The sequence below is a fragment of the Acanthopagrus latus genome, chromosome 21 (assembly GCF_904848185.1).
Source record: "Acanthopagrus latus isolate v.2019 chromosome 21, fAcaLat1.1, whole genome shotgun sequence".
Taxonomy (NCBI): Eukaryota; Metazoa; Chordata; class Actinopteri; order Spariformes; family Sparidae; genus Acanthopagrus; species Acanthopagrus latus.
This window is the reverse complement of record NC_051059.1, coordinates 25,667,527-25,690,660: the sequence shown is the minus strand read 5'-3', so window position 1 is coordinate 25,690,660 and position 23,134 is coordinate 25,667,527. Positions and strand designations below refer to the sequence as shown.

At 43.1% G+C, this 23,134-nt stretch overlaps 4 protein-coding genes and 1 pseudogene across 9 annotated transcripts in view; 3 read left to right on the top strand and 2 right to left on the bottom strand.

Moving 5' to 3' along the window:
• Positions 1-2,050: 2,050 nt before the first annotated feature.
• LOC119010803 (tripartite motif-containing protein 16-like) lies at positions 2,051-4,563 on the bottom strand. The gene is made up of 2 exons (XM_037083287.1): positions 4,462-4,563; positions 2,051-4,010 (listed from the first exon to the last, which is right to left on the bottom strand). Exon 2 carries the CDS (start codon positions 3,974-3,976, stop codon positions 2,300-2,302), a length of 1,677 nt encoding a protein of 558 aa, XP_036939182.1. The 5' UTR covers positions 3,977-4,010; positions 4,462-4,563; the 3' UTR covers positions 2,051-2,299.
• An 835-nt stretch (positions 4,564-5,398) lies between these two features.
• Positions 5,399-7,395, bottom strand: LOC119010807 (tripartite motif-containing protein 16-like protein). Its single transcript, XM_037083291.1, has 2 exons — positions 7,259-7,395; positions 5,399-6,579 (listed from the first exon to the last, which is right to left on the bottom strand). Exon 2 carries the CDS (start codon positions 6,393-6,395, stop codon positions 5,661-5,663), a length of 735 nt encoding a protein of 244 aa, XP_036939186.1. The 5' UTR covers positions 6,396-6,579; positions 7,259-7,395; the 3' UTR covers positions 5,399-5,660.
• Positions 7,396-8,134: 739 nt separating this feature from the next.
• LOC119010806 (tripartite motif-containing protein 16-like) lies at positions 8,135-10,716 on the top strand. The gene has a single exon (XM_037083290.1). The coding sequence runs from the start codon at positions 8,258-8,260 to the stop codon at positions 9,917-9,919; it is 1,662 nt and encodes a 553-aa protein (XP_036939185.1). The 5' UTR covers positions 8,135-8,257; the 3' UTR covers positions 9,920-10,716.
• Positions 10,717-10,866: 150 nt separating this feature from the next.
• Positions 10,867-15,779, top strand: LOC119010805 (annotated as a pseudogene).
• A 2,941-nt stretch (positions 15,780-18,720) lies between these two features.
• LOC119010800 (disco-interacting protein 2 homolog C) overlaps positions 18,721-23,134 on the top strand; it is a 158,864-nt gene continuing 154,450 nt past the window's right edge. For 5 of the 6 annotated variants that reach the window (XR_005072063.1, XM_037083271.1, XM_037083273.1 and 2 more), the window contains exon 1: positions 18,721-18,982. Coding sequence is in view for 5 of the 6 variants with exons in the window: in XM_037083271.1 (XP_036939166.1) it covers positions 18,904-18,982 (79 nt within the window). In the remaining variant the exon portion in view is untranslated. The remainder of the gene's footprint in view (positions 18,983-23,134) is intronic. The other variant, XM_037083274.1, reaches the window with a different exon arrangement.

The following is a 23,134-nucleotide window of genomic DNA, read 5'->3' as shown; positions in this document are numbered from 1 at the left end:
TTGTAAACCTGTTTGTAAAATATAAAGCAAAACGTTAAAATATTTACTCTTTTTCAGCATTTTAATAATTTCTTTTAAGGTTTCAGAGGGTTTGGTTTGGCTCCATCGTTGTCAGTGTTACGAAGCTGTCAAGCAAATCAGTTTTATTAAACTTTTTATTAACAGTTCCAGGACAATTATCCTCCATGAAATGCAAATAACTGCTGTAAAAATAAAAAGAATGAAAATATGAATCTCCAATAATGAAATCATATGAAAATATGATGAAATTGTTAATTGATTATGATTTTTCTTTTTTTAAGACAGTAATTTCAATGCATTTAAACAAGTCATGAATGTTTGCTCTCAACAGGCTGAAAGACACAATTTACATAAATGGAGGAGGGGAGACTGGATAGACGGGTTCTGGCCAGTAAAGGTGAGATGACTATGCATTGATGGTAGCACCAAGCCATTGACGATGACCATTAGGAAGCTGATGGAGAATAAAAGAATGCTTAATTGTTTGTAGAACTACAGAGAAAGATCTTTCAGCCACGCTCGTTTAGGTTGAATCAGAAAGAGACGCTCTCCAAAGCCACCAGACTCCATTTGTAGAAACAGCACTTTCATCAAGATATCTTCAACACAAACTTCAAAATGAAACTCATCAAAAATAATCTTGGCTTTGAATTTCCACTATTTCACTGATAATCAACTCTGCATTAGTTTGAATAAACCCTCTGACCTCCCTCCTGTTCCTCTCTGGTTATTTTCACATCTAACACAATGAATTAAGCCTTTATTTTTACCAAAGCACAGTTGGTAATTGATGAAATAGTTGAAAGAAAACACAAGATAATGATGAATTTTGCAGCTGTAGAGTTTGAATTCAGTGTGTTTAACGACAATAAAATGTCTGTTTCTGCAAATGGAGTCTGGTATCTTTGACACCATGTCATTTTATAGCCACATGTTGTCAAACAGTCGGGATAAAAATCTAAACAGGAACAGGAAATCCCTTCCCATGCCAGCTGAACTCCTTTCTCCGCCATTTCACCTCTGGCTGTGTTTGAGAGTGTTGCTCTCCTGAAAAATCAGAAATAGCCATGAGATTAAAGCACTCTGTCAGTCATTATTATAATTCAGTGTGTTTAAAGGCATTAAAATGTCTGTTTCTGCAAATGGAGTCTGGTATCTTTGGCACCAGGTCATTTTATAGCCACATGTTGTCAAACAGTCAGGATAAAAATCTAAAAAAAAAAAAAAAAAAAACACACACAAAAAAAACCTCATCTGTGAATAGTCCTGGTTGTTTAAGAATGAGGAGTGAAACTCTCATGATCCCACCCTGGTTACATGGTTTGTCTCGTTTTGATTGACAGACTGTGCTCTGAATCTTCTGGTAACAATCTTCCTTTCTTGTTCTAAAAAGTTTTAAGTGTCTGTAATCTTCACTGTGATTGGATGTGATCAGTGTCTCAAAGTCATGAAGTGAAAAAAAAAAAAAACTTGATTCACTTTAGCTCCAAAACCAGCGTCATGAAACCTCAGCATGGAGCAGAGAATCAACCCTGAGGGGAGGAACTTAAGGAAGGAAGGAATGCATACAGTAAATACTCATCTCAGATTGTCTTTAGCTAAAGTACAACTGGGAAAATATTCATGTTCTACTATTCTTTAACATGTGAGTTGGCCATTATGTATGAGCACATTCAGAAAGTTTGCTTTAAGCTTTGCTTACATCCCCCGTCAGGAGGAGGATGGCGCCCTCTTGTGACTACTATCTTGTTTTTTCACATACAAATTTCACAGAGCAGCTTCAGAACAGTACCAGTAATTAAACGTGTAAAGGGCCAGTCTGTAGGAGGCTATAGGAGTAAGAATAGACTCTAATATCACACTGTATCTGTTTGTGTCACGTGTCAGGGCTGAACAAAACTTATTTAAAACTGAAGTGATAAGAAAACTCTTAGTCTCTAGTGAGGCCAGTTAAAAGGGTCTCTCATGTTAGTGTCACATGTTCTCCATCAGCTCTGTGTGAGACCCTGGAATGAAGACGACAAGAAAAGACTTTGTTCATGTTGGTTTATTCATGATGTAAAGCTTCAGTTTGTTCACACGTCCCATCAGTAAAGTCTGTTCAATGATTTCACTTCATCCACACAATCACTTTGTTTGAATCTCAGCTACGTACAAGAACACAATAAATGATCTTCCAAGATGTCAAAGTACCACCCACAATGTTTGATTGACAGATGAAGACAACTCAACAATCAGTCACAAACATGAAGACAGAATAAGTTTAACTCACTGTCTCTTAAATGACTTCTGTCGATTTGAGTTTACTGAACTCAGCAGAGTCAGAATAAACATAAAGTCCAGCACAGAGCGGCTGAGTGAATGTGGTCTGGACTCTGTGGAGGAGAGTCATGGTGTCAGAGACGCTGTAGAAGGACAGAATACCTGCACTGTGATCCAGGTGCACTCCAACTCTGGAGGACCGAGGACCTGAGACGGGAGTTTGGACGTTGTTGTGATAAAATTTATATCTGTCATTGCCACAAACTAATGACCAAGATTTGTCATTTCGTCCAAACACACTCACATTTCCTGCTCTGCTGATACTCTTGTATGCAACTGCTACATCAACTCGTCCTTCCTTCCACTCCACCTCCCAGTAACAACGTCCAGTCAGATTCTCTCTACTCAGGACCTGAGACCAGTAAGTGAATCTGTCTGGGTGCATAGAATAATACTGTGGTTGAGTCACGTATGCTACTTTTCTGTTTCCCTCAGATAGTAACAGATGTGCGTGTGCTGTGTTTTGATCCAGTGTGATTTCACGTGAATATTTCAAGAATCCAGCTCTGATCTTGTTCTCTGGTTGTGACAGTAAAACATCCACATGAGTCACTGTCAGTGAGATGTTGGTCCATGTGTCTCTCAGGACGTCCTGTAGTTTGTCTCTGAGCTCTGACACAGCTGCTGTCACATCCTCAAAGTACTTGAGAGGACGGATCTTGATGCTGGATGAGTGTGTAGACTCACTGAGTGCTGACAGTGAGGGGTAGTTGTGTAGAAACTGGGTGTGATCCTCTGTGTGTGAGAGCTTCTTCAGCTCATCGTCTTTCCTCTTCAGCTCAGTGATCTCCTGCTCCAGCTTCTCCTGAAGCTCTGTGACTCGACTCACTTCAGTTTCCTGCTGGGATCTGACCTGCTGCTTCACATCAGCGCGTCTTTTCTCCATGAGACGGATCAGCTGGGTGAAGATCTTCTCACTGTGCTCCACTGCTTTATCAGCAGAGCCATTGATGGCCTCCACCTCCTGTTGAAGCAGCTTCACATCTTCCTCTCTGTCCTGGATTCTCTGCTGGATGTTGTGTCGACTCCCCTCCAGCTCTCTCTGCCTCTCAGTCCTCTCTACTGCAACGGACACTGTGTCGTGGCCTTTATGTTCGTCCACTGGGCAGAGATAACAGATACACTGCTGATCAGTACGGCAGAACATCTTCATCACCTCATCGTGACGAGAGCAGATGTTCTCCTGGAGCTTCTCTGACGGCTCCACCAGCTTGTGTTTCTTTAAAGGAGGTACATCATGATGTGGTTGGAGATGTTCCTTACAGTAAGAGGTCAAACAGACCAGACAGGAGTTGTGGGCTTTTCGTTTCCTCCCAGTGCAGACATCACAGGCCACATCTTTAGGTCCAGCATAGCAGAGATCAGCAGCAGCAGCTTGGAGTCCAGTCTTCTTCAGCTCCTCCACCAAAAATGCTAACATGGTGCTTTTCACCAGGACAGGCCTCGGTGTGAAGCTCTGCCTGCACTGAGGGCAGCTGTGGGTTTTCTTCTCATCCTCTTTGTCCCAGTGGTCTTTAATACAGTTCATGCAGTAGCTGTGTCCACAGGGAATAGTCACCGGATCCTTCAGTAGATCCAAACAGATGGAACAGGAAATCGCTTCCTCTTCCAGCTGAACTCCTATCTGCGCCATTTCACCTCTGGCTGTGTTTGAGAGTGTTGCTCTCCTGAAAAATGAGAAATCCCCATGACTACTTTTTGCTGTTTTTATCGCAAGTGCCCTGCTGGGAAAGCATAGACCAGCAACACCAGCACTGGTGACCAGCCACTGGCAAGACCAGGGTTATCTGGTCAGTCTGTCAGTCATTATTACAAGAATACTTTCTTACAGATATACAAATGAAAACAGCAAAAGGCACTGTACTCAAGTTACAAACGTATTCACAGTATTCACCACATAATGTAACTTTTACTTTCAATGTAAAAACTAGCTTAAACTATCCAAACACTCACTTCAGCCGGCACAAAATGGCGGCTACAGTCGGTAACAGTTTCACACATACACACACTCTACTAATCTAAATCGTCCTCACAATGTAACACTAACCTCGTCTTAACACCCTTCAACAAGTTAACAAGTTAGTAAATTCAAGTTAACGCTGTTTCTCCACAACATACCTGAAGAACGTCGAGAAAGACTCAGAAAGAGAGTGGAGATGTTTTCTTCAGCAAAGCTTAAATATGCCGCCACTTTCTGTGTTGTTCCGTGTTGTCCCGCCCTGCTGTGCTGTGATTGGCTAGTAGTCACTACGCGTCCTTGTGATTGGAAGCCAAGGTGGTTCGAGTCGATGACTACGAGCCAATCAGAGCACTGTAGGACACAGAAGGGCGGGACTAGGCGGCAGAAGCAATCGATCTCAGGCTTTCAGTTTCAGACCTGTTTATAGATCGAAGATAACAAATTAACATTCACTTGTTTCCAGCATTTTAATAATTTGTTAAACTGTTTATAAACTATTTTTATGGTTTCAGGGTGTTTGGAGATGGCTCCCTCGTTGTCAGCGTTACTGAGTTGTCAAGCAAATCAGTTTGATCAAATTTTTTTTATTGATTGCAGCAGTTCCAGGACAGTTATCATCCATGAAATACAAATAGTAACTGCTGTAAAAAAAGAAATTAAGCTCCAGTAATTTAAGAAATTGTCATGAAACTATGTTGTTTAATTGTTGTTTTAAGGATGTAAGTTTCATGCATTTAAACAAGTCATACAGAAAATGAATGTTTGCTCTCAACAGGCTGAAAGACACAATTTGCATGCATAGAGGAGGGGAGACTGGATAGACGGGTTCTGGCCAGTAAAGGTGAGATGACGATGACCATTAGGAAGCTAACAGAGAATAAAAGAATGCTTAACTGACAATACAATAAATACAATGTGTTTCCTGTGATCAAACCACTTGTTTCTAACAGTTTCTGGCTTCTGATCTTGTGTACAAAAAGCTGTGTGGCCTAATAATCATGTTTCAGACGTCTAATGAGACTCGCCCTCTAAACTACTCTGATGACTTCATTTCAACAACAACAATTCAAGTGAACACAAAGAATAATACATCAGTCGCAGGAGACATGGAACTTTTATTCAGTATATTTTACTGATAACACCTCTGTACTTTGCTTGAAACAGGAATTTGCATGCAAAACATTTGTTGTCTTGTCTTTATGATGACTTTTCTTCAGTTAAGGATCTGAGTAACTCGCCCACATCTGGTCATGATTAGACCCTACAATGGTGGATATATAAGAAATATCACATCTACAGAGTTAACATGTTAGTTATGACTGATACAGAGAATAAAGAACAGCTTACAATCGCTCATCTACTTCAGCTCACAGAACTCAGCAGTGGCTCCATTATAACCACTAAACCAGAGTCCAGCATAGAGCGGCTGAGTGAATGTGGTCTGGACTCTGTGGAGGAGAGTCATGGTGTCAGAGATGCTGTAGAAGGACAGAATACCTGCACTGTGGTCCAGGTACACTCCAAGTCTGAAGGACAGAGGACCTGAGACGGGAGTTTTGATGCCGTTGTGTCTGAATTTATAACTATTACTGCAGTTACACTCCAACGCCCAAGACTTGTCGTTAAATCCAAGTGCGCACTCGTTCATGGAGCCTGCTCTGCTGATACTCTTGTATGTTACTGCCATTATAACTCTTTTCCTGCTCCACTCCACCTCCCAGTAACAATGTCCAGTCAGACTCTCTCTACTCAGGACCTGCCGCCATCGAATGAATCTGTCTGGGTGATCAGAATAAAACTGTTCGTCTCTCATTAAAGTTGCTTTTCTGTTCCCCTCAGACAATAACAGCTGTGTGTTTACTGTGTTTGGATCCAACGTGACTTCATGCGAATATTTTAAGAAGTCTGCTCGGGTCCCGGGCTCTGGATGTGGCAGTAAAACACCCAGTTGAGTTTCAGTCAGTGAGATGGCCTCCACCTCCTGTTGAAGCCGCTTCACATCTTCCTCTCTGTCCTGGATTCTCTGCTGGATGTTGTGTCGACTCCCCTCCAGCTCTCTCTGCCTCTCAGTCCTCTCCGCTGCAGCTGACATTGTGTCGTGGCCTTTATGTTCGTCCACAGAGGGTTTTAATACTGTTTTAATAATACTGCTTTAATACTACGGGAACAGACGCCGTGTCCTCGAGGAGACTCAGACAGATGGAACAAAAGAAGTCCAGCTGAAGTCTTCTCTGCGACAGCTCACCTCTCAGAGCAGCTGCGAGAGCGTGACGCCCCTAAAAAAGAGATCATGATAGTGATACAGTGAAGTCTCTTCACAAAAAAGCCTAATCTATATATGTATATATATATATATATATATATATATATATATATATATATATATATATATGTATATATATATATATATATATATATATATATATATATATATATATATATATATATATATATATATATATATATATATATACTGGTTGTGATCCTCTGTGTGCATATGCATTATGTAACCTGAGAAGTAACTAGTAACTACAATTATTACATTAATGTGGGAATGGAAGTGCCAGAAAATAAAAATACTCAAATAAAAGTTCCTCAAAACTATATTTGAGTTCAGAACTTGGGTAAATGTACTTAATTCAGAACATCGTGAGTATTTACTTTCACTCAGTTAATTGTCAAGAAGAAAATCAGCACATTAAAATGTCACAAAACTCACTTCAGCGCATGAAACATGCACAAAGAGTGAAAAACATATTTCAGTGTGTGTACTTTGACACAAAATGGCGGCATAGGTACAGGTCAGGTTCAGGTAACGAGCGGGTTTCACGCACTTTTTATGTCAGTCTCAACTAAATTCAACTCTGAATTGCTCAAAACGTCACTCTGACTTTGTGTTGACACGTCGGCAGACTGTCACCGTCACGGTGACTCTGTTAAAGACCCACAACATACCTGAGAAGGTGGAGAAAGAGTCGCAGCTCTGATCAGAAGATGTTCACAACTTCATCAACCAGCAGCGCTCCGCACACACACACAGGCGAAGACAGGAGCAATCGATCTCAGGCCGTCAGATCAAGACCACGCTGCAGATCACAGAGAGACAACTGTAAACAAACACGTAAACGGTAAAATAAACACACTTTGAGGAATTTGACCAGTTATGTTACAGTTTTAAACGATTCTGTATTAACAGTCAATCCCGTGAATGTTAGTTTTGAATATATATATTCTTTTAAACCACATGAACTCACCGTGTTAATAGTGAAGATGTGTACAAAACTTCCTCTCTGTGCGGCAGTGAACCTTAAGTTTCACTTTCTGAGAACTGAAACAAAACCTGAGTTTCTTTAGTTGCGAATCAGTTGCTCATTTTCACTGAAACAGGCTCGTCAGCTCCTGCTGTGTCACATAATGGTCACACCCATCTGCACACAGAAATCAGTGAGGAGGGAGGAAACAAGAATATGTGTGTGGAGCTGGTCAACAAATGTATAAGAAGGAAAGAGGAATAAAAACAGAAAACACCACAAAGTTCAGAGCAGAACAGCTTTTTTCAGCCCGTCGCTGAAGAGGAATAGATTTCTGTCACTCGTTGCTTTCAATGGACTACAAATGTGTGTTTCCACAGGTCTTCCTGCAGTGAACATCACAGCAGGTTACCAAGTGAACTGTGAAAACTGATGCAGGCCACCAGAGGGCGCCGTCATCCTGCTGACCAGAGAGTAAACACACAGCATCTCTCTCAAACCTCCTCATCCTGAGTGAGTCACAGCTGGATCAGCCCTCCTTCTTCTTCCTGCTCTCAAACACAGCAGCTCCACTCTGTCACTAGATTTCCTTGTTCCCTCCCCTTCAGATCAGCTGTTTGAAAATAGGTGTAACCATGAAGTGAGAGAGCTGACGAGCCCCGTTCACTGCAGAAACAGACAGTCATTGCGACTCAGAGGTGAGATGGCGCAGCAAAACCATCAGCTGGACCGAGCAAAGTTCTGCTGTTCCGTCTGTTTGGATCCACTGAAGGATCCGGTGACTATTCCCTGTGGACACAGCTACTGCAGGAACTGTATTCAAAGCTACTGGGACAAAGAGGATGAGAAGAAAACCCACAGCTGCCCTCAGTGCAGGCAGAGCTTCACACCGAGGCCTGTCCTGGTGAAAAGCACCATGTTAGCAGATTTAGTGGAGGAGCTGAAGAAGACTGGACTCCAAGCTGCTGCTGCTGATCTCTGCTATGCTGGAGCTGAAGATGTGGCCTGTGATGTCTGCACTGGGAGGAAACTGAGAGCTGTCAAGTCCTGTCAGGTCTGTTTGGTTTCTTACTGTGAGAAACATCTTCAGCCTCATTATGAAGCAGCTCCTTTAAAGAAACACAAGCTGGTGGAGCCGTCAGAGAAGCTCCAGGAGAACTTCTGCTCTCGTCACGATGAGGTGATGAAGATGTTCTGCCGTACTGATCAGCAGTGTATCTGTTATCTCTGCTCTGTGGACGAACATAAAGGCCACGACACAGTGTCAGCTGCAGCAGAGAGGACTGAGAGGCAGAGAGAGCTGGAGGGGAGTCGACACAACATCCAGCAGAGAATCCAGGACAGAGAGGAAGATGTGAAGCTGCTTCAACAGGAGGTGGAGGCCATCAATGGCTCTGCTGATAAAGCAGTGGAGCACAGTGAGAAGATCTTCTCCGAGCTGATCCGTCTCATGGAGGAAAGACGCTCTGATGTGAAGCAGCAGGTCAGATCCCAGCAGGAAACTGAAGTGAGTCGAGTCAAAGAGCTTCAGGAGAAGCTGGAGCAGGAGATCACTGAGCTGAAGAGGAAAGACGCTGAGCTGAAGAAGCTCTCACACACAGAGGATCACAACCAGTTTCTACACAACTACCCCTCACTGTCAGCACTCAGTGAGTCTACACACTCATCCAGCATCAACATCCGTCCTCTCAACTACTTTGAGGATGTGACAGCAGCTGTGTCAGAGCTCAGAGACAAACTACAGGACGTCCTGAGAGACACATGGACCAACATCTCACTGACAGAGACTCAAGTGGATGTTTTACTGTCAAACCCACAACCAGAGCCTGAGACCAGAGCTGGATTCTTAAGATATTCACGTGAAATCACACTGGATCCAAACACAGCAAACACACAGCTGTTATTATCTGAGGGGAACAGAAAAGTAAGTCAACATCAGCCTTATTCTGATGACCCAGACAGATTCACTTCATATCTTCAGGTCCTGAGTACAGAGAGTCTGACTGGACGTTGTTACTGGGAGGTGGAGTGCAGAAGAGGAAGAGTTGATGTAGCAGTCGCATACAAGAATATCAGCAGAGCAGGATGTGTGAGTGGATTTGGACGAAATGACAAATCTTGGTCATTAGATTGTGATGAAGACGGTCGTAGTTTTTATCACAACAATGTCCACACTCCCGTCTCAGGTCCTCAGTCCTCCAGAGTTGGAGTGTACCTGGATCACAGTGCAGGTATTCTGTCCTTCTACAGCGTCTCTGACACCATGACTCTCCTCCACAGAGTCCAGACCACATTCACTCAGCCGCTCTGTGCTGGAGTTTATGTTTATGTTGGATCCACTGCTGAGTTCATTAAACTGAAATAGACATTTAAGGGTCAGTGAGTTAAATTCAGAGTTTTAACTCTTAAACTATTCTGTCTTCATGTTTGTGGCTGATTGCTGTGTGGTGTCTTCACCTGTCAATCAAACATTGTGGGCGGTACTTTGACATCTTGTCATCTGTTGTTGTGTAAATGTCTGAGTGTCTTTAGGTGGCGCTCCTTCCTGTGTCTGTTTAACCATGGAGGCTCTCACTGCTCATCATGACTTTTGTTCAGCTGAACTGACGTTTGTCTGCATGAAGATATAAACTTCTCTGAGCTCTAAATGTGTGTTGAATATTTGTACTGATGTGTTTGCATGTTGTTGTTTCTCTTCCACTGCATGAGTCTAAAGAGAGAAAGCAGCAGAGCTTCATTTATCCTACATATTCAGTTCTCATCACTCTGTACAGTTTTAAATTCACCTAGAATCACATTTACATTTATTTGTTTGTCAGAACAAAAGCTGTTGTTGTTCCGATCGTCACACAAATTCAATAATATGTGAGGAAGATCATTTATTGTGTTCTTGTACGTAGCTGAGATTCAAACAAAGTGATTGTGTGGATGAAGTGAAATCACTGAACAGACTTTACTGATGGGACGTGTGAACAAACTGAAGCTTTACATCATGAATAAACCAACATGAACAAAGTCTTTTCTTGTCGTCTTCATTCCAGGGTCTCACACAGAGCTGATGGAGAACATGTGACACTAATATGAGAGAATAACTGAGGCAGTTTTCCTCCTGAAACACCACAAAGTTCACAGTTCATGTTCAGAGCTGAAGCCGACAGAAAATCATGAAATTAATTAATCATTCTTCACATTTGGTTACAAGTATTTCCACGTTGTTGAATCATAATTCTTGAAGTCAGAGAACTTAAAAACCCTCAAACCTCAGATTCCTAAATACTATTTACAAGCTGAGAGCTGATGTGAATAATATCTGTGAAGGTGAAACTCTTCTCTCCCATCTTTCCCGTGTGACCTGAATGCAGCATCAGTGTTCCAGGCTGTGACTCCTGTGAACAAAGTGACTCAGTGTGATGTTACATATATTTAAATGTGTCTTTACTGATGTTGTTTGAAGCTGCCAAAGGCTCAGTGAAGTTTCCACATGTCTTCCTGCAGTGAACATCACAGCAGGTGAACAAGTGAACTGTGAAAACTGCTGCAGGACACCAGAGGGCGCCGTCATCCTGCTGCCAGAGATGTAGTGGAGGTTAAAGCTGCTCCGCTCACTTTGTCTGCCGCTTTTAGTTAAAGGAGACGTATTCTGCTAATTTCCAGGCTCATATCTTTATTTCAGGCGTCTTTCAGAAGACGTTTACAGGCTTTAATGTCCAAACAACAGATTAGTTCTCTCTCTCTGTCCACTGACGCTGTCTGAATGTTCAGCTCACACAGACTTCCACCTGCTGAAGTTCAGGTTGACCATTTTGTGTTTGAACATTTTAGTCCAAACTTCACTTTTCTTTACGACTAACACTCACATTTGAATCATTTTAAGATGAAGATGGAAATCAAATGTTTGTCTGTGATCACGTGAGGAAACACATCTCCAACAACAGTCATTTATTTCCTCTTTCATTGAGAAGGAGACACCAGCTTTGGTGTCGGCTTTAGAGCTTTTCCAAATCTCTGTCTGGACCTCCGACCCTCTGCTGGTTCACACCGACCAGAACTCTTCGTTGTTCCTGCAGCGATCAGTTCTCACTAACCGTCAGCTCGTCTGCTGGAGGTTCGCCTCGCAGGAACCACCGCTTGAAATCCAGCAGGTCAAAGGAAAAGGACGATTTAGTCTCTGATTGTTTGTTCCGTGTGGTCACTGATTAAACAAGTCGTTGTTTTGTTTGTGAAAAGTAATTCAGTCTGTGCATCGTGACTGTGACTGAGTCTGGATTGAGTCTGTGTTGGACTGAGGCCCGGTGCTGGGTGCTGCTGTCCACTGGATGTTCTGGACATGATATGATTTTCAGGCCTGTTCAAACATCTTGATCCGTTTGGATTCTGTAGGCAACATTTTCCTTCTGAGTTTAAATTGAAGTGGGAGTTTTTTGTTTTTGGTGCTTTTTCAACAGACCTGTTAGATTCGTTGTCTTTTCGGGGGGAGGTGTTCTGGATTCTCCAAGGTCCTGATGTGAACAGAGCGTTCTCCAGATCCAGGTCCCGGGTCACCAGGAGCTGCTGGGTCCACCTGTGATGTTCTCCCTCAGCTGGCTGCAGTCGGTCCGCTGGGAGACGATATAAGAGGGCTGCAGTTCTCCTGCTCAGCTGGTTGTGTGTCTTCAGGGAGTCGACACCATCAGTCGGCTTTCTGTGTTTTCTGTCTGAGTCGAGTGTGTTTGACATGTTTGTCTTTTGTTCCAGATTCCATACAATTCCTCTGGTTTCTAGGTCCAATCCTTTTGTTCATCTGTCATTTTGATAGAATCAGCCGGCGGTCGTGTGTTTTATTCCCACGCCTCCTTTTAGACACTGAGGGACCAGTTGTCTTTGACCCCTCAGTGCTTTGTTAGTGTCCCGACCTGCGACTCGGTCCATCAGGTTCTGTTTTGTGGGGAAACGTAACAAACGGCACCAACTTCCCCGAGCCGGCAGCCGGGCCCTTCACTGAGGTCGACCACCACAAACAACAAACACCAGCAGCTGTCTCGTAGAGTATTTGGTGTCCTTTTTCCACAATATGAACAAACAACACATTTTTATTCCAACGATAATTTCTGTCTTTTGTTGAAGTTGAATTTGTTCTGTAAACATTCACTCTGAGCAAAAAGGCCACTAGATCTCAGCAGCAGAGAAACTCCAGAACCTGTTCATGTTTAAATGACAGAATGAATACAGGCCAAATGTTAATCATTAAACATGAGAACATTATATTCCAGCGACCTGAACGTTTTATGACAGGCTGGTTTGATAACTCCCTGCTGAAGGTCGACTGTGTTCATGAGCAAGAAAATAAAACTGGACACAATCTGAGGAAGAGTTAGAGAACTATGGAGCCGTCAGCAAAGCCTGAGGAGCCCAGAAATATTTTACAACTAAAAACTTTTATGTTCTCAAATGTGGAGCAGGTTTTAACTGACGCTTTGTTGTAAACAACCGAACAAAGTTCAGTGTCACAGAGCTGCTCCTCCTCCTGAGTGAGTCACAGCTGGATCAGCCCTCCTTCTTCTTCCTGCTCTCAAACACAGCAGCTCCACTCTGTCACTAGATTTCCTTGTTCCCTCCCCTTCAGATCTGCACTTTGAAAATGGGTGTAACCATGAAGTGAGAGAGCTGACGAGCCCCGTTCACTGCAGAAACATGTTCAGATCAGAGCTCAGACCAGTTTCAGTTATCAGGAAGTGAAACTCAGACAGTCTTTGACACTCGGAGGTGAGATGGCGCAGCAAAACAATCAGCTGGACCGAGAAAAGTTCTGCTGTTCCGTCTGTTTGGATCTACTGAAGGATCCGGTGACTATTCCCTGTGGACACAGCTACTGCAGGAACTGTATTCAAAGCTACTGGGACACAGAGGATGAGAAGAAAACCCACAGCTGCCCTCAGTGCAGGCAGAGCTTCACACCGAGGCCTGTCCTGGTGAAAAGCACCATGTTAGCATATTTAGTGGAGGAGCTGAAGAAGACTGGACTCCAAGCTGCTGCTGCTGATCTCTGCTATGCTGGAGCTGAAGATGTGGCCTGTGATGTCTGCACTGGGAGGAAACTGAGAGCTGTCAAGTCCTGTTTATCCTGTGCAGCCTCTTACTGTGAGAAACATCTTCAGCCTCATTATGAAGCAGCTCCTTTAAAGAAACACAAGCTGGTGGAGCCGTCAGAGAAGCTCCAGGAGAACATCTGCTCTCGTCACGATGAGGTGATGAAGATGTTCTGCCGTACTGATCAGCAGTGTATCTGTTATCTCTGCTCTGTGGACGAACATAAAGGCCACGACACAGTGTCAGCTGCAGCAGAGAGGACTGAGAGGCAGAGAGAGCTGGAGGGGAGTCAACACAACATCCAGCAGAGAATCCAGGACAGAGAGGAAGATGTGAAGCTGCTTCAACAGGAGGTGGAGGCCATCAATGGCTCTGCTGATAAAGCAGTGGAGCACAGTGAGAAGATTGTCAATGAGATGATCCGTCTCATGCAGAAAAAGACGCTCTGATGTGAAGAAGCAGGTTAAGATCCAAGCAGCAAGCTGAAGTGAGTCGAGTCAAAGAGCTTCAGGAGAAGCTGGAGCAGGAGATCACTGAGCTGAAGAGGAAAGACGCTGAGCTGAAGAAGCTCTCACACACAGAGGATCACAACCAGTTTCTACACAACTACCCCTCACTGTCAGCACTCAGTGAGTCTACACACTCATCCAGCATCAACATCCGTCCTCTCAAGTACTTTGAGGATGTGACAGCAGCTGTGTCAGAGCTCAGAGACAAACTACAGGACGTCCTGAGAGACACATGGACCAACATCTCACTGACAGTGACTCAAGTGGATGTTTTACTGTCAAACCCACAACCAGAGCCTGAGACCAGAGCTGGATTCTTAAGATATTCACGTGAAATCACACTGGATCCAAACACAGCACACACACGGCTGTTATTATCTGAGAGGAACAGAAAAGCAAAAAGAATGAATGAAAAACAGTCTTATTCTAGTCATCCAGACAGATTCACTGGGAGTGTTCAGGTCCTGAGCAGAGAGAGTCTGACTGGACGTTGTTACTGGGAGGTGAAGTGGAGAGGAAGAGGAGCTGAAGTAGCTGTTGCATACAAGGATATCAGCAGAGCAGGATGTGTGAGTGGATTTGGACGAAATGACAAATCTTGGTCATTAGATTGTGGTGACGACAGTCGTAGTTTTTATCACAACAAAGTCCAAACTCCCGTCTCAGGTCCTCTGTCCTGCAGAGTTGGAGTGTACCTGGATCACAGTGCAGGTATTCTGTCCTTCTACAGCATCTCTGACACCATGACTCTCCTCCACAGAGTCCAGACCACATTCACTCAGCCGCTCTGTGCTGGACTGTGGGTTTATTCTGACACCACTGCTGAGTTCTGTAAACTCAAATAGACAGAAGTCATTTAAGGGTCAGTGAGTTAAATTTAGAGTTTTAACTCTTAAACTTATTCTGTCTTCATGTTTCTGGCTGATTGCTGTGTGGTGTCTTCACCTGTCAATCAAACATTGTGGGTGGTACTTTGAGATCTTGTCATCTGTTGTTGTGTAAATGTCTGAGTGTCTTTAGGTGGCGCTCCTTCCTGTGTCTGTTTAACCATGGAGGCTCTCACTGCTCATCATGACTTTTGTTCAGCTGAACTGACATTTGTCTGCATGAAGATATAAACTTCTCTGAGCTCTAAATGTGTGTTGAATATTTGTACTGATGTGTTTGCATGTTGTTGTTTCTCTTCCACTGCATGAGTCTAAAGAGAGAAAGCAGCAGAGCTTCATTTATCCTACATATTCAGTTCTCATCACTCTGTACAGTTTTAAATTCACCTAGAATCACATTTACATTTATTTGTTTGTCAGAACAAAAGCTGTCGGTGTTCCGATCGTCACACAAATTCAATAATATGTGAGGAAGATCATTTATTGTGTTCTTGTACGTAGCTGAGATTCAAACAAACTGATTGTGTGGATGAAGTGAAATCATTGAACAGACTTTACTGATGGGACGTGTGAACAAACTGAAGCTTTACATCATGAATAAACCAACATGAACAAAGTCTTTTCTTGTCGTCTTCATTCCAGGATCTCACACAGAGCTGATGGAGAACATGTGACACTAACATGAGAGAATAACTGAGGCAGTTTTCCTCCTGAAACACCACAAAGTTCACAGTTCATGTTCAGAGCTGAAGCCGTCAGAAAATCATCAAATGAATTAATTATTCTTCACATTTGGTTACAAGTATTTCCACGTTGTTGAATCATAATTCTAGAAGTCAGAGAACTTAAAAACCCTCAAACCTCAGATTCCTAAATACTATTTACAAGCTGAGAGCTGATGTGAATAATATCTGTGAAGGTGAAACTCTTCTCTCCCATCTTTCCCGTGTGACCTGAATGCATCATCAGTGTTCCAGGCTGTGACTCCTGTGAACAAAGTGACTCAGTGTGATGTTACATATATTTAAATGTGTCTTTACTGATGTTGTTTGAAGCTGCCAAAGGCTCAGTGAAGTTTCCACATGTCTTCCTGCAGTGAACATCACAGCAGGTGAACAAGTGAACTGTGAAAACTGCTGCAGGACACCAGAGGGCGCCGTCATCCTGCTGCCAGAGATGTAGTGGAGGCTAAAGCTGCTCCGCTCAGGAAAATGTTTGACATCAACCACAAATTTGTTCTGTATTTGGGTTGAGTTTTTTACCAATGTTATCAAAAATGTTAAAACCGAGAAATCTTCAGGTTCACTGAAGGTCACCTGTCGCTGTACCTGCCTGCAGAGAGTCAGAGTCAGGAAGATGTCGGGGAACATGATAAAAATAACATGAATACGATTTCAAAACATGAATTTGTGTCTGAACATTTCATTCTGAGTCACGTACAATTTATTCTTTTTTTTTTTTTTGCAATGGTGTTTATTTGACGATGATGATGCCACACTACTGCTCTGTTTCATCAGAGCGACCCCTAGTGGCAGATAATGCAAACTGTAATGTACAGACGAGTTAAAGTCGATTTATTGATCAGTCGAATCATTAAGATGAAACATTCATCCTCAGAAGGAATTCTCTGATATGTTCGAGAAATAAGCCATTTGCCTTCCTGCCAAGAGTTAAATCTAATCGAGCATTAGCTTAGCTTAGCTTAGCTTAGCTTAGCTTAGCTTAGCCTAAAGACTGGAAATAGGTGGAAACAGCTAGCCTGGTTCTGTCCAATCAAAATCCTCTCTGTCAGCAACTCTAAAGCTATTTCGCCTCTCCTCACCATGGCAACAAGTCTACAGGAAGTGACCCGTCCAAGCCCAGACATAATTTAGACTGTTTGTACAGATTTCATGAACCTGTGAGACGCAAGGTCAGAACAATGGCGCCCCCCAGTGGTCGAATATAAAAGTTAGTTTTCTTCCATCTCTAACTATGTTTCTGTGTGTCGAATCGGCTTCAGGGATCAGAAATGATGAGAAGTCTGAAGAAAAGTCGAATGTGAACATTTTGATATTTAACCTGAACAGATTTAAAGGGTAACTCCACCAATTTTCCACATTAAAGTGTGTTTACAGGTCTTGGGGGGTTTTACTGCATATATGGAAAAAAGTATCATAAAAACCTTTGCGGCTGCAGAGGAAGCTGCAGTGATGTCGCTCAGTGGATACGTTGCATTGTGGGTAATGTAGGCAGCCAGGATTTGAATTGAGTTGCATTTTTTTATTGGAGTAAAAAGCAAACGTTAATTCTGATAATCAGAAAAATGCTGAGCATTGCATGGTTATATATTTCCTATTGATTTACCAGATTTCATATTCAATCGTTTTTTAAAATCTAAATCTGTATGATAATCAAAAATACATGTATGATTTACAGTAATAATATCAGACACTACAAGTATTTTTATAAGTGACAAGTGGCTTTTGTGTACTTTTTACAACACTGATAGTTAAAATATCAAATATCAAATCCATCGACTGATAGATAGATAGATAGATAGATAGATAGATAGATAGATAGATAGATAGATAGATAGATAGATAGATAGATTAATGTGGTCTGGCGCCCTCTGATGGTTATTTTTTTTTCAGCTTGATCAAAAGCAGTTTTTTTAATATTTTCCCTCAAAGACTGATCATCAGAGATCACTACTTTTCTCTGCAGTCGATGAAGATGGAGTGTTGGATGTGTGAGGGTTGTGTTATTGATCTTTGTCATCATGTCCGAAGTCACCTACAGTCTCTGCTACCTGTGAGGTGCATCAAGTCTGCCACAATCAACAAGCAGCTCACAGGAAGCTGGGTGAGGTTACCTTCAAAGTAAAAGCATTTGCTAGCTATTCGCTCTTGTCTGTCAGTTGTTTATTTTTCATGCTGCAGCTCCTGACAGCTGGGTACACATATATACCAGAGAAGTCATTGGTATCGACTGTCTAAACCAACAATAACATCTTTAACACAGTAAAATGAATGTACCAAAATGGAAATTACTTCAAAACAAAGTGTTGAAGTTTGGCTTGATTTTGTGATGATGGTGTTACATGTCCACCTACAAAATATTGAAATGTCAAATCAAACTCACTCCTTATAATGTGATATGTTAATGGAGGAGAAGTAGAGAAGAAGAAAATAAGATGATGATGATGATGATGATGATGAAGAAATCTTTAGACTTTTAACCACCGTTATTAAAACATGTCTAGACATCATGAAGAAGAAGAAGATAATGGTGAGGTAAAAGATGATGATGAAGAATGAAAAGAAGACGGAGAAGAAGAAGAAGAAGGTGATGATGATGATGGTGAAGAAGAAAATGGAGAAGAAGAAGAAGATGATGATGAAGAATGAAAAGAAGAAGATGATGATGATGATGAAGAAGCAGAACGAAAGAGATGCTGCTGCTGCTGCTGCTGATGATGATGATGACAAATGAAAAGAAGAAGAAGAAGAAGAAGGAGCACATGGAGAAGAGGAAAGAGACAATGATGAAGAATGAAAAGAAGAAAAAGAAGAAGAAGGGGATGATGATGATGATGATGATGATGAAGACATTTTGTCTGGGTAGAAAACAACATAAACATGAGGTATATCAGCAGCAGTGTGTGGAAGTTATCCATCGTCCCGCCATGCTTTTATTTTGTAAATAATAGCACCGGAAGAAGAAGCGCCATGTTGTTTGCAGCTTGCCGTTGGTGTCGGAGCCTCACAGCGCTGCGGCCGCACAGAGTGCGACACACTCCGGCTGACTGACTTTGGATTTTTTGGGGGTTTCGGGAGAAGCCTGAAGAGAGAAAAGCGGGAGAAACAGGCGGAAAACAGAGATATAAGTCGGTTTCTAACGGCGGAATGGCGGACCGGGACCCGGTACCGCTCCCTGCGGAGGTGCGGGCCAAACTGGCGGAGCTGGAGCTGGAGTTATCGGAGGGTGAGTACTTGGGTTTCACCGCGGAGCTCGGAGGCTCTCTGCCCGGCTCCGCTGCTGCTGCTGCTGCTGCTGCTCTCTCGGGCTGTTCGGTGGACGGACTCGTTTTCAGACGTGTTGAGCTCCTTCTGCCACAAGTTCAAGTCCAACTGTGCAGAGAGACTGTGTGAGACGCATGCTGCTGTTCTGACGGCTCCGGTGGGTCCGGCTCGGTTCTGGATGCAGGGATGTGGTGTTGTGGTGGTGTGGCAGCGGAGTGGAAACAGCCTGGGCACGATGTGGAGGGACTCAAGTGTTCCCATGATATCTAATACAAGATTACTTCATGTGTTTAGCATTAAAACTGAATGCACAGATTTTAATAAGTAAAGTGAAATCACACCTGAGCACCACATCAGTCTGGAAACAGCCACCAGGTATCATGGTGGGAGTATAATCCATAATACTTTATGTTAAAGCTGAAATCTTTACCATGCATGAAACAAAACAACAGGACTGTTATGATAATATCAGGAGAAATGCATCTTTTTATTGCTTTTATTTAATTTATTACTTAATTATCATAAAAACAAGCCTTTTTTTTTTTTTTTGCTTTTTGCTGATTGCCAACCCAACATATTCACGTCACAGTGATTTAAAACAGCAGAAATTGAGAACTGAAAACTGAACACTGAGAAATTTGATCTGTTATTTAGATTAAAGTGTCCTCACATGTCTTCAAAATTCAAAATTCGTCTCCAAACCCCCCAAAAAAACAGCCAAAAAACTGCAGGTGCTCAGTTGGATTTAATAAATTGGCCTTATAAACAATTGATTCTTGACTAAAATAGAAGTTTTTGTTGATTAGTTGACTCGCAGCAGATAAACACCATCATGACGTCCACTCAGAAGTCTCTGCTGAGCACCAGAGAGACGTTACAGAGGGAATATCGTGGGAATATTACGGAGGATTTATCTTTGGGTTTCATCGATTAGAAGTTGATTTTTTTTTTTTTTTTTTTTTTTTGGTGTGTGTGTTCTCATTGTCATTTTGGAAAACCCCGTCCAGCAGCAGCAGCAGCAGCAGCAGCAGCAGCAGCTCTGCATGCTGCTTAGATTATGTGCAGCGAGCGTGCAGCTGTTACCAGACACACTGTTCACATGAGCAGGAGGATGAATGATTTCCATTATACTCCAACTTCTCTCCATAACACCCGAGCATATATTGGCTTCTTGTGCAAGACGCTGTAATGCAGCTTTGGTATTGATTTTCTCATTAGTCCTCCTCCCTCCTTCCTCCTCCCTCCTTCTCTTTCTTTTTTCAGATTGATATGTCACATTGCTGCAGACTCACTCTCAGCCTGGAGAGTATCATAGTGTCATATTTCAGCTGCCTGCGAGCAGTGTTTTCCCCGTTTCTCATGGAGTCTGGAGGCTTTGCGGAGCTCAGCCATGTATGGAGAGAGAAAGAAAGAAAGGAAAGGAAAGGAAAGGAAAGGAAAGGAAAGGCACAGAGGGAGAGAGAGGAAGAGATTTTAACAGCTGACTGCTAATGCACACATCGCATTTTAATGTTTCCACTGCTGCTGCTGCAGGTTTCAGAAGGATCTGAGCTGAGAGGAAAACGAGGAGGGGGAGGATGGGAAAAAAGGTGACACACATTCCCTTTCTCCTGCTTTTAAAAAAAAATGTTTTATGTAAACCGCCGGCTCAGAGATGCTCCAATGTAAACAAGTGCGTCTGGGGGGGGAAATGGGGTCAGATGCCCCATTGCATTATTTACATGCTCAGCTGACGTTGTAAACGCTCGCCGGCAGCGGATGCAAAGCTTCCTCGCATCCAGCAGACTTTGACCTAATTTTTTGATTTTCCACGCATCATCCCTTCCTCCTCCGGAGCCTCTCGCCGCAGGGGGGTGGGGGGTGAAACGGCGGCAGGAATTATAAACATTCAGGTGTCACCACAGCTTTCACAGGGACCTTGAGCAAGGCATTTAACTCCCCAGTCCCACCCCCGCCCATCCCTTCACTCCCCAGTGGACGGGTCGTGGTCTGGAGGTGGAAGTCGTCCCGACAGCGGCACACGTGTCGGCTCCTCTGAGGTTGTCGGGTCTGAAATTGCGTTTTACTTCAAGGATCCAAACAGAAGTGACGTCTCTCTGGTGAGACATCACAGCTTCCTTTGCGTTCACTCAAAATAAATCAAATTCCACTTCACTCTGACCTTTTGGCCACTGAGGCTGTCTGGGGTTAACTGCCTTGCTCAAGGGCATCTAAATGGTAGTAATGAAAGAGGGTCAAGTGTCACCAAAAATGTCAGACTGGAGCTTTTATCTTTGTCGCTCAACATCTCTGTTTGTTTTAACTTGAGTCAGTGAGTTCCTGCATTTCCCAGAATGCCCTCTGGCAGCGCAGACACATATAGCTCCGTGTTGCCATAGTTTTCTGTGTTACCCCACAAATCTGTGGCGTGAAGCAGCAAGAGGGCAGATGACTCGTCGCTCTCCACTTGGGGTGTCACCATTTCAGCACTGACAGCTATTTGTATTTGAAATCATATTTGCTTTGTGGATTGGCACATCCAGGCTACTGTACCTTGACTTCATGTGAGCTCAGACAGGAGTTGAATCACGATGTTACTGTGTGAATGTGAAAACTATGATATGCTTGATTAAAAAGCACTCCAGCTCCTCCAGCTCCTCGACTTTCTTCTCACCCTGAGACGTTCCTCAGAGGAAGTAACGGCCACAAAAAATGTCCCCGCTTCCTGAAATCGTCCTCATTCGCTCTCAAGGTCTACGACTCTAATTGGTCCTCTCAAAGCTAGTAGCGCGCACACACACACACACACACACACACACACACACACAGACCGCCTTCGCTGTCTCTCCATCAGTGTGTTTCCCTGCAGCTGCAGACTGACAGGTTGTCCTGAACTAATCTGGCTGCAGGCTGAATATTAAGCTGTGCAGTTCAGCCCCCGATAACAAGCTGTCCACCTCAACACACTGCAGATTACACAGACACACAGACACACACACACACACACACACACACACACACACACACACACACACACACACACAGAAAGCTTGCCCCACCTGACCCTCAGTGTCTGAGTGTTGTTGGATCTGCGGTGTGCTTGTTGTAAGTTTAGATTAGTTTCCCTCCTCGTCCTTTTTTCTCCTTTCCTTTCCAAAGGTCACCTGTCAATCAGACAGTGTGGGCGGGACTGTCGTGTCTCATATCTGCAGCTCATTGGCAGTTTATTTTTTTTATCCCCAAAATGATCCAAGCAAAGTTAGAGGATGGTAGAGTCAGCCTTGTCTTCGATACTGGTTCCTGAACTGTTTTCAGTCCCAATTTTATGAAGTCCATTCACTGACTTTTTTAAATACTCAGTAGTATTGGGGCAAAGTTTGACACAATATATATAATCATTATGTTGACAGATGCTGCAGTTCATGGGAATGATTATATTTGCATCACAGCTAATACAGCTAAATAAAAACTATTAAATTCATGTTGACATGAGGTGAGGTGATCAAACGAGCTAGAATCGACCTTGCGATCAAATTTATGTCTATTTCAGTGATCACTATTGTAGTTTTTTTTTCATGATATGTATAAATCTAACAGCCAATCACAACCAGGGACCGAGCTGGCTAACTTCCGGGTTTAGCGCCCTGCTAACTTGAATAGCGATGAATTAATTGAATCCTCTAACCGGGTAGCCGCGGCTCGTCTTGGTCCACAGCTCCTGTGTTAGCCATATAAACGCAAACACTCCCAAGTTTCGTACTGCTAGCTAGCTAGCTGCACGGCTAACTGAGCTAACTAGCTAATGGCAGCTACAGTCGGCTGGTGATAGGCTGCTGTCTACTTGTTTTGAGTATTGGACAGGTGGCTGATTCTATCTGATCGGTGAAACTTGCCTGAACCAGAAAATCCAAAGACGTGACTGAAACGTTTCTGTTGTCGACCATAACGAGGATCTAGACTCCAGTTTTGATGATGTGGAGGAGAGACGCGTTCAGGATGTCACGCTGACTTTTTAAACTGTACAAAAAGTCTCTTGAGTATAAAGTTGTTATTGCTCCATCCCGTCATAAAGTGAAATCTGGTGTTCGGTTGTGTATCGATGTTGAAATTCAGCTCCTCTTTTATAACGCTGCAG

Coding starts and splice junctions, on each gene's coding strand:
- LOC119010806 (XM_037083290.1), top strand. CDS start 8,258: ATGGCGCAGCAAAACCATCAGCTGGACCGAGCAAAGTTCTGCTGTTCC.
- LOC119010803 (XM_037083287.1), bottom strand. CDS start 3,976: ATGGCGCAGATAGGAGTTCAGCTGGAAGAGGAAGCGATTTCCTGTTCC.
- LOC119010807 (XM_037083291.1), bottom strand. CDS start 6,395: ATGTCAGCTGCAGCGGAGAGGACTGAGAGGCAGAGAGAGCTGGAGGGG.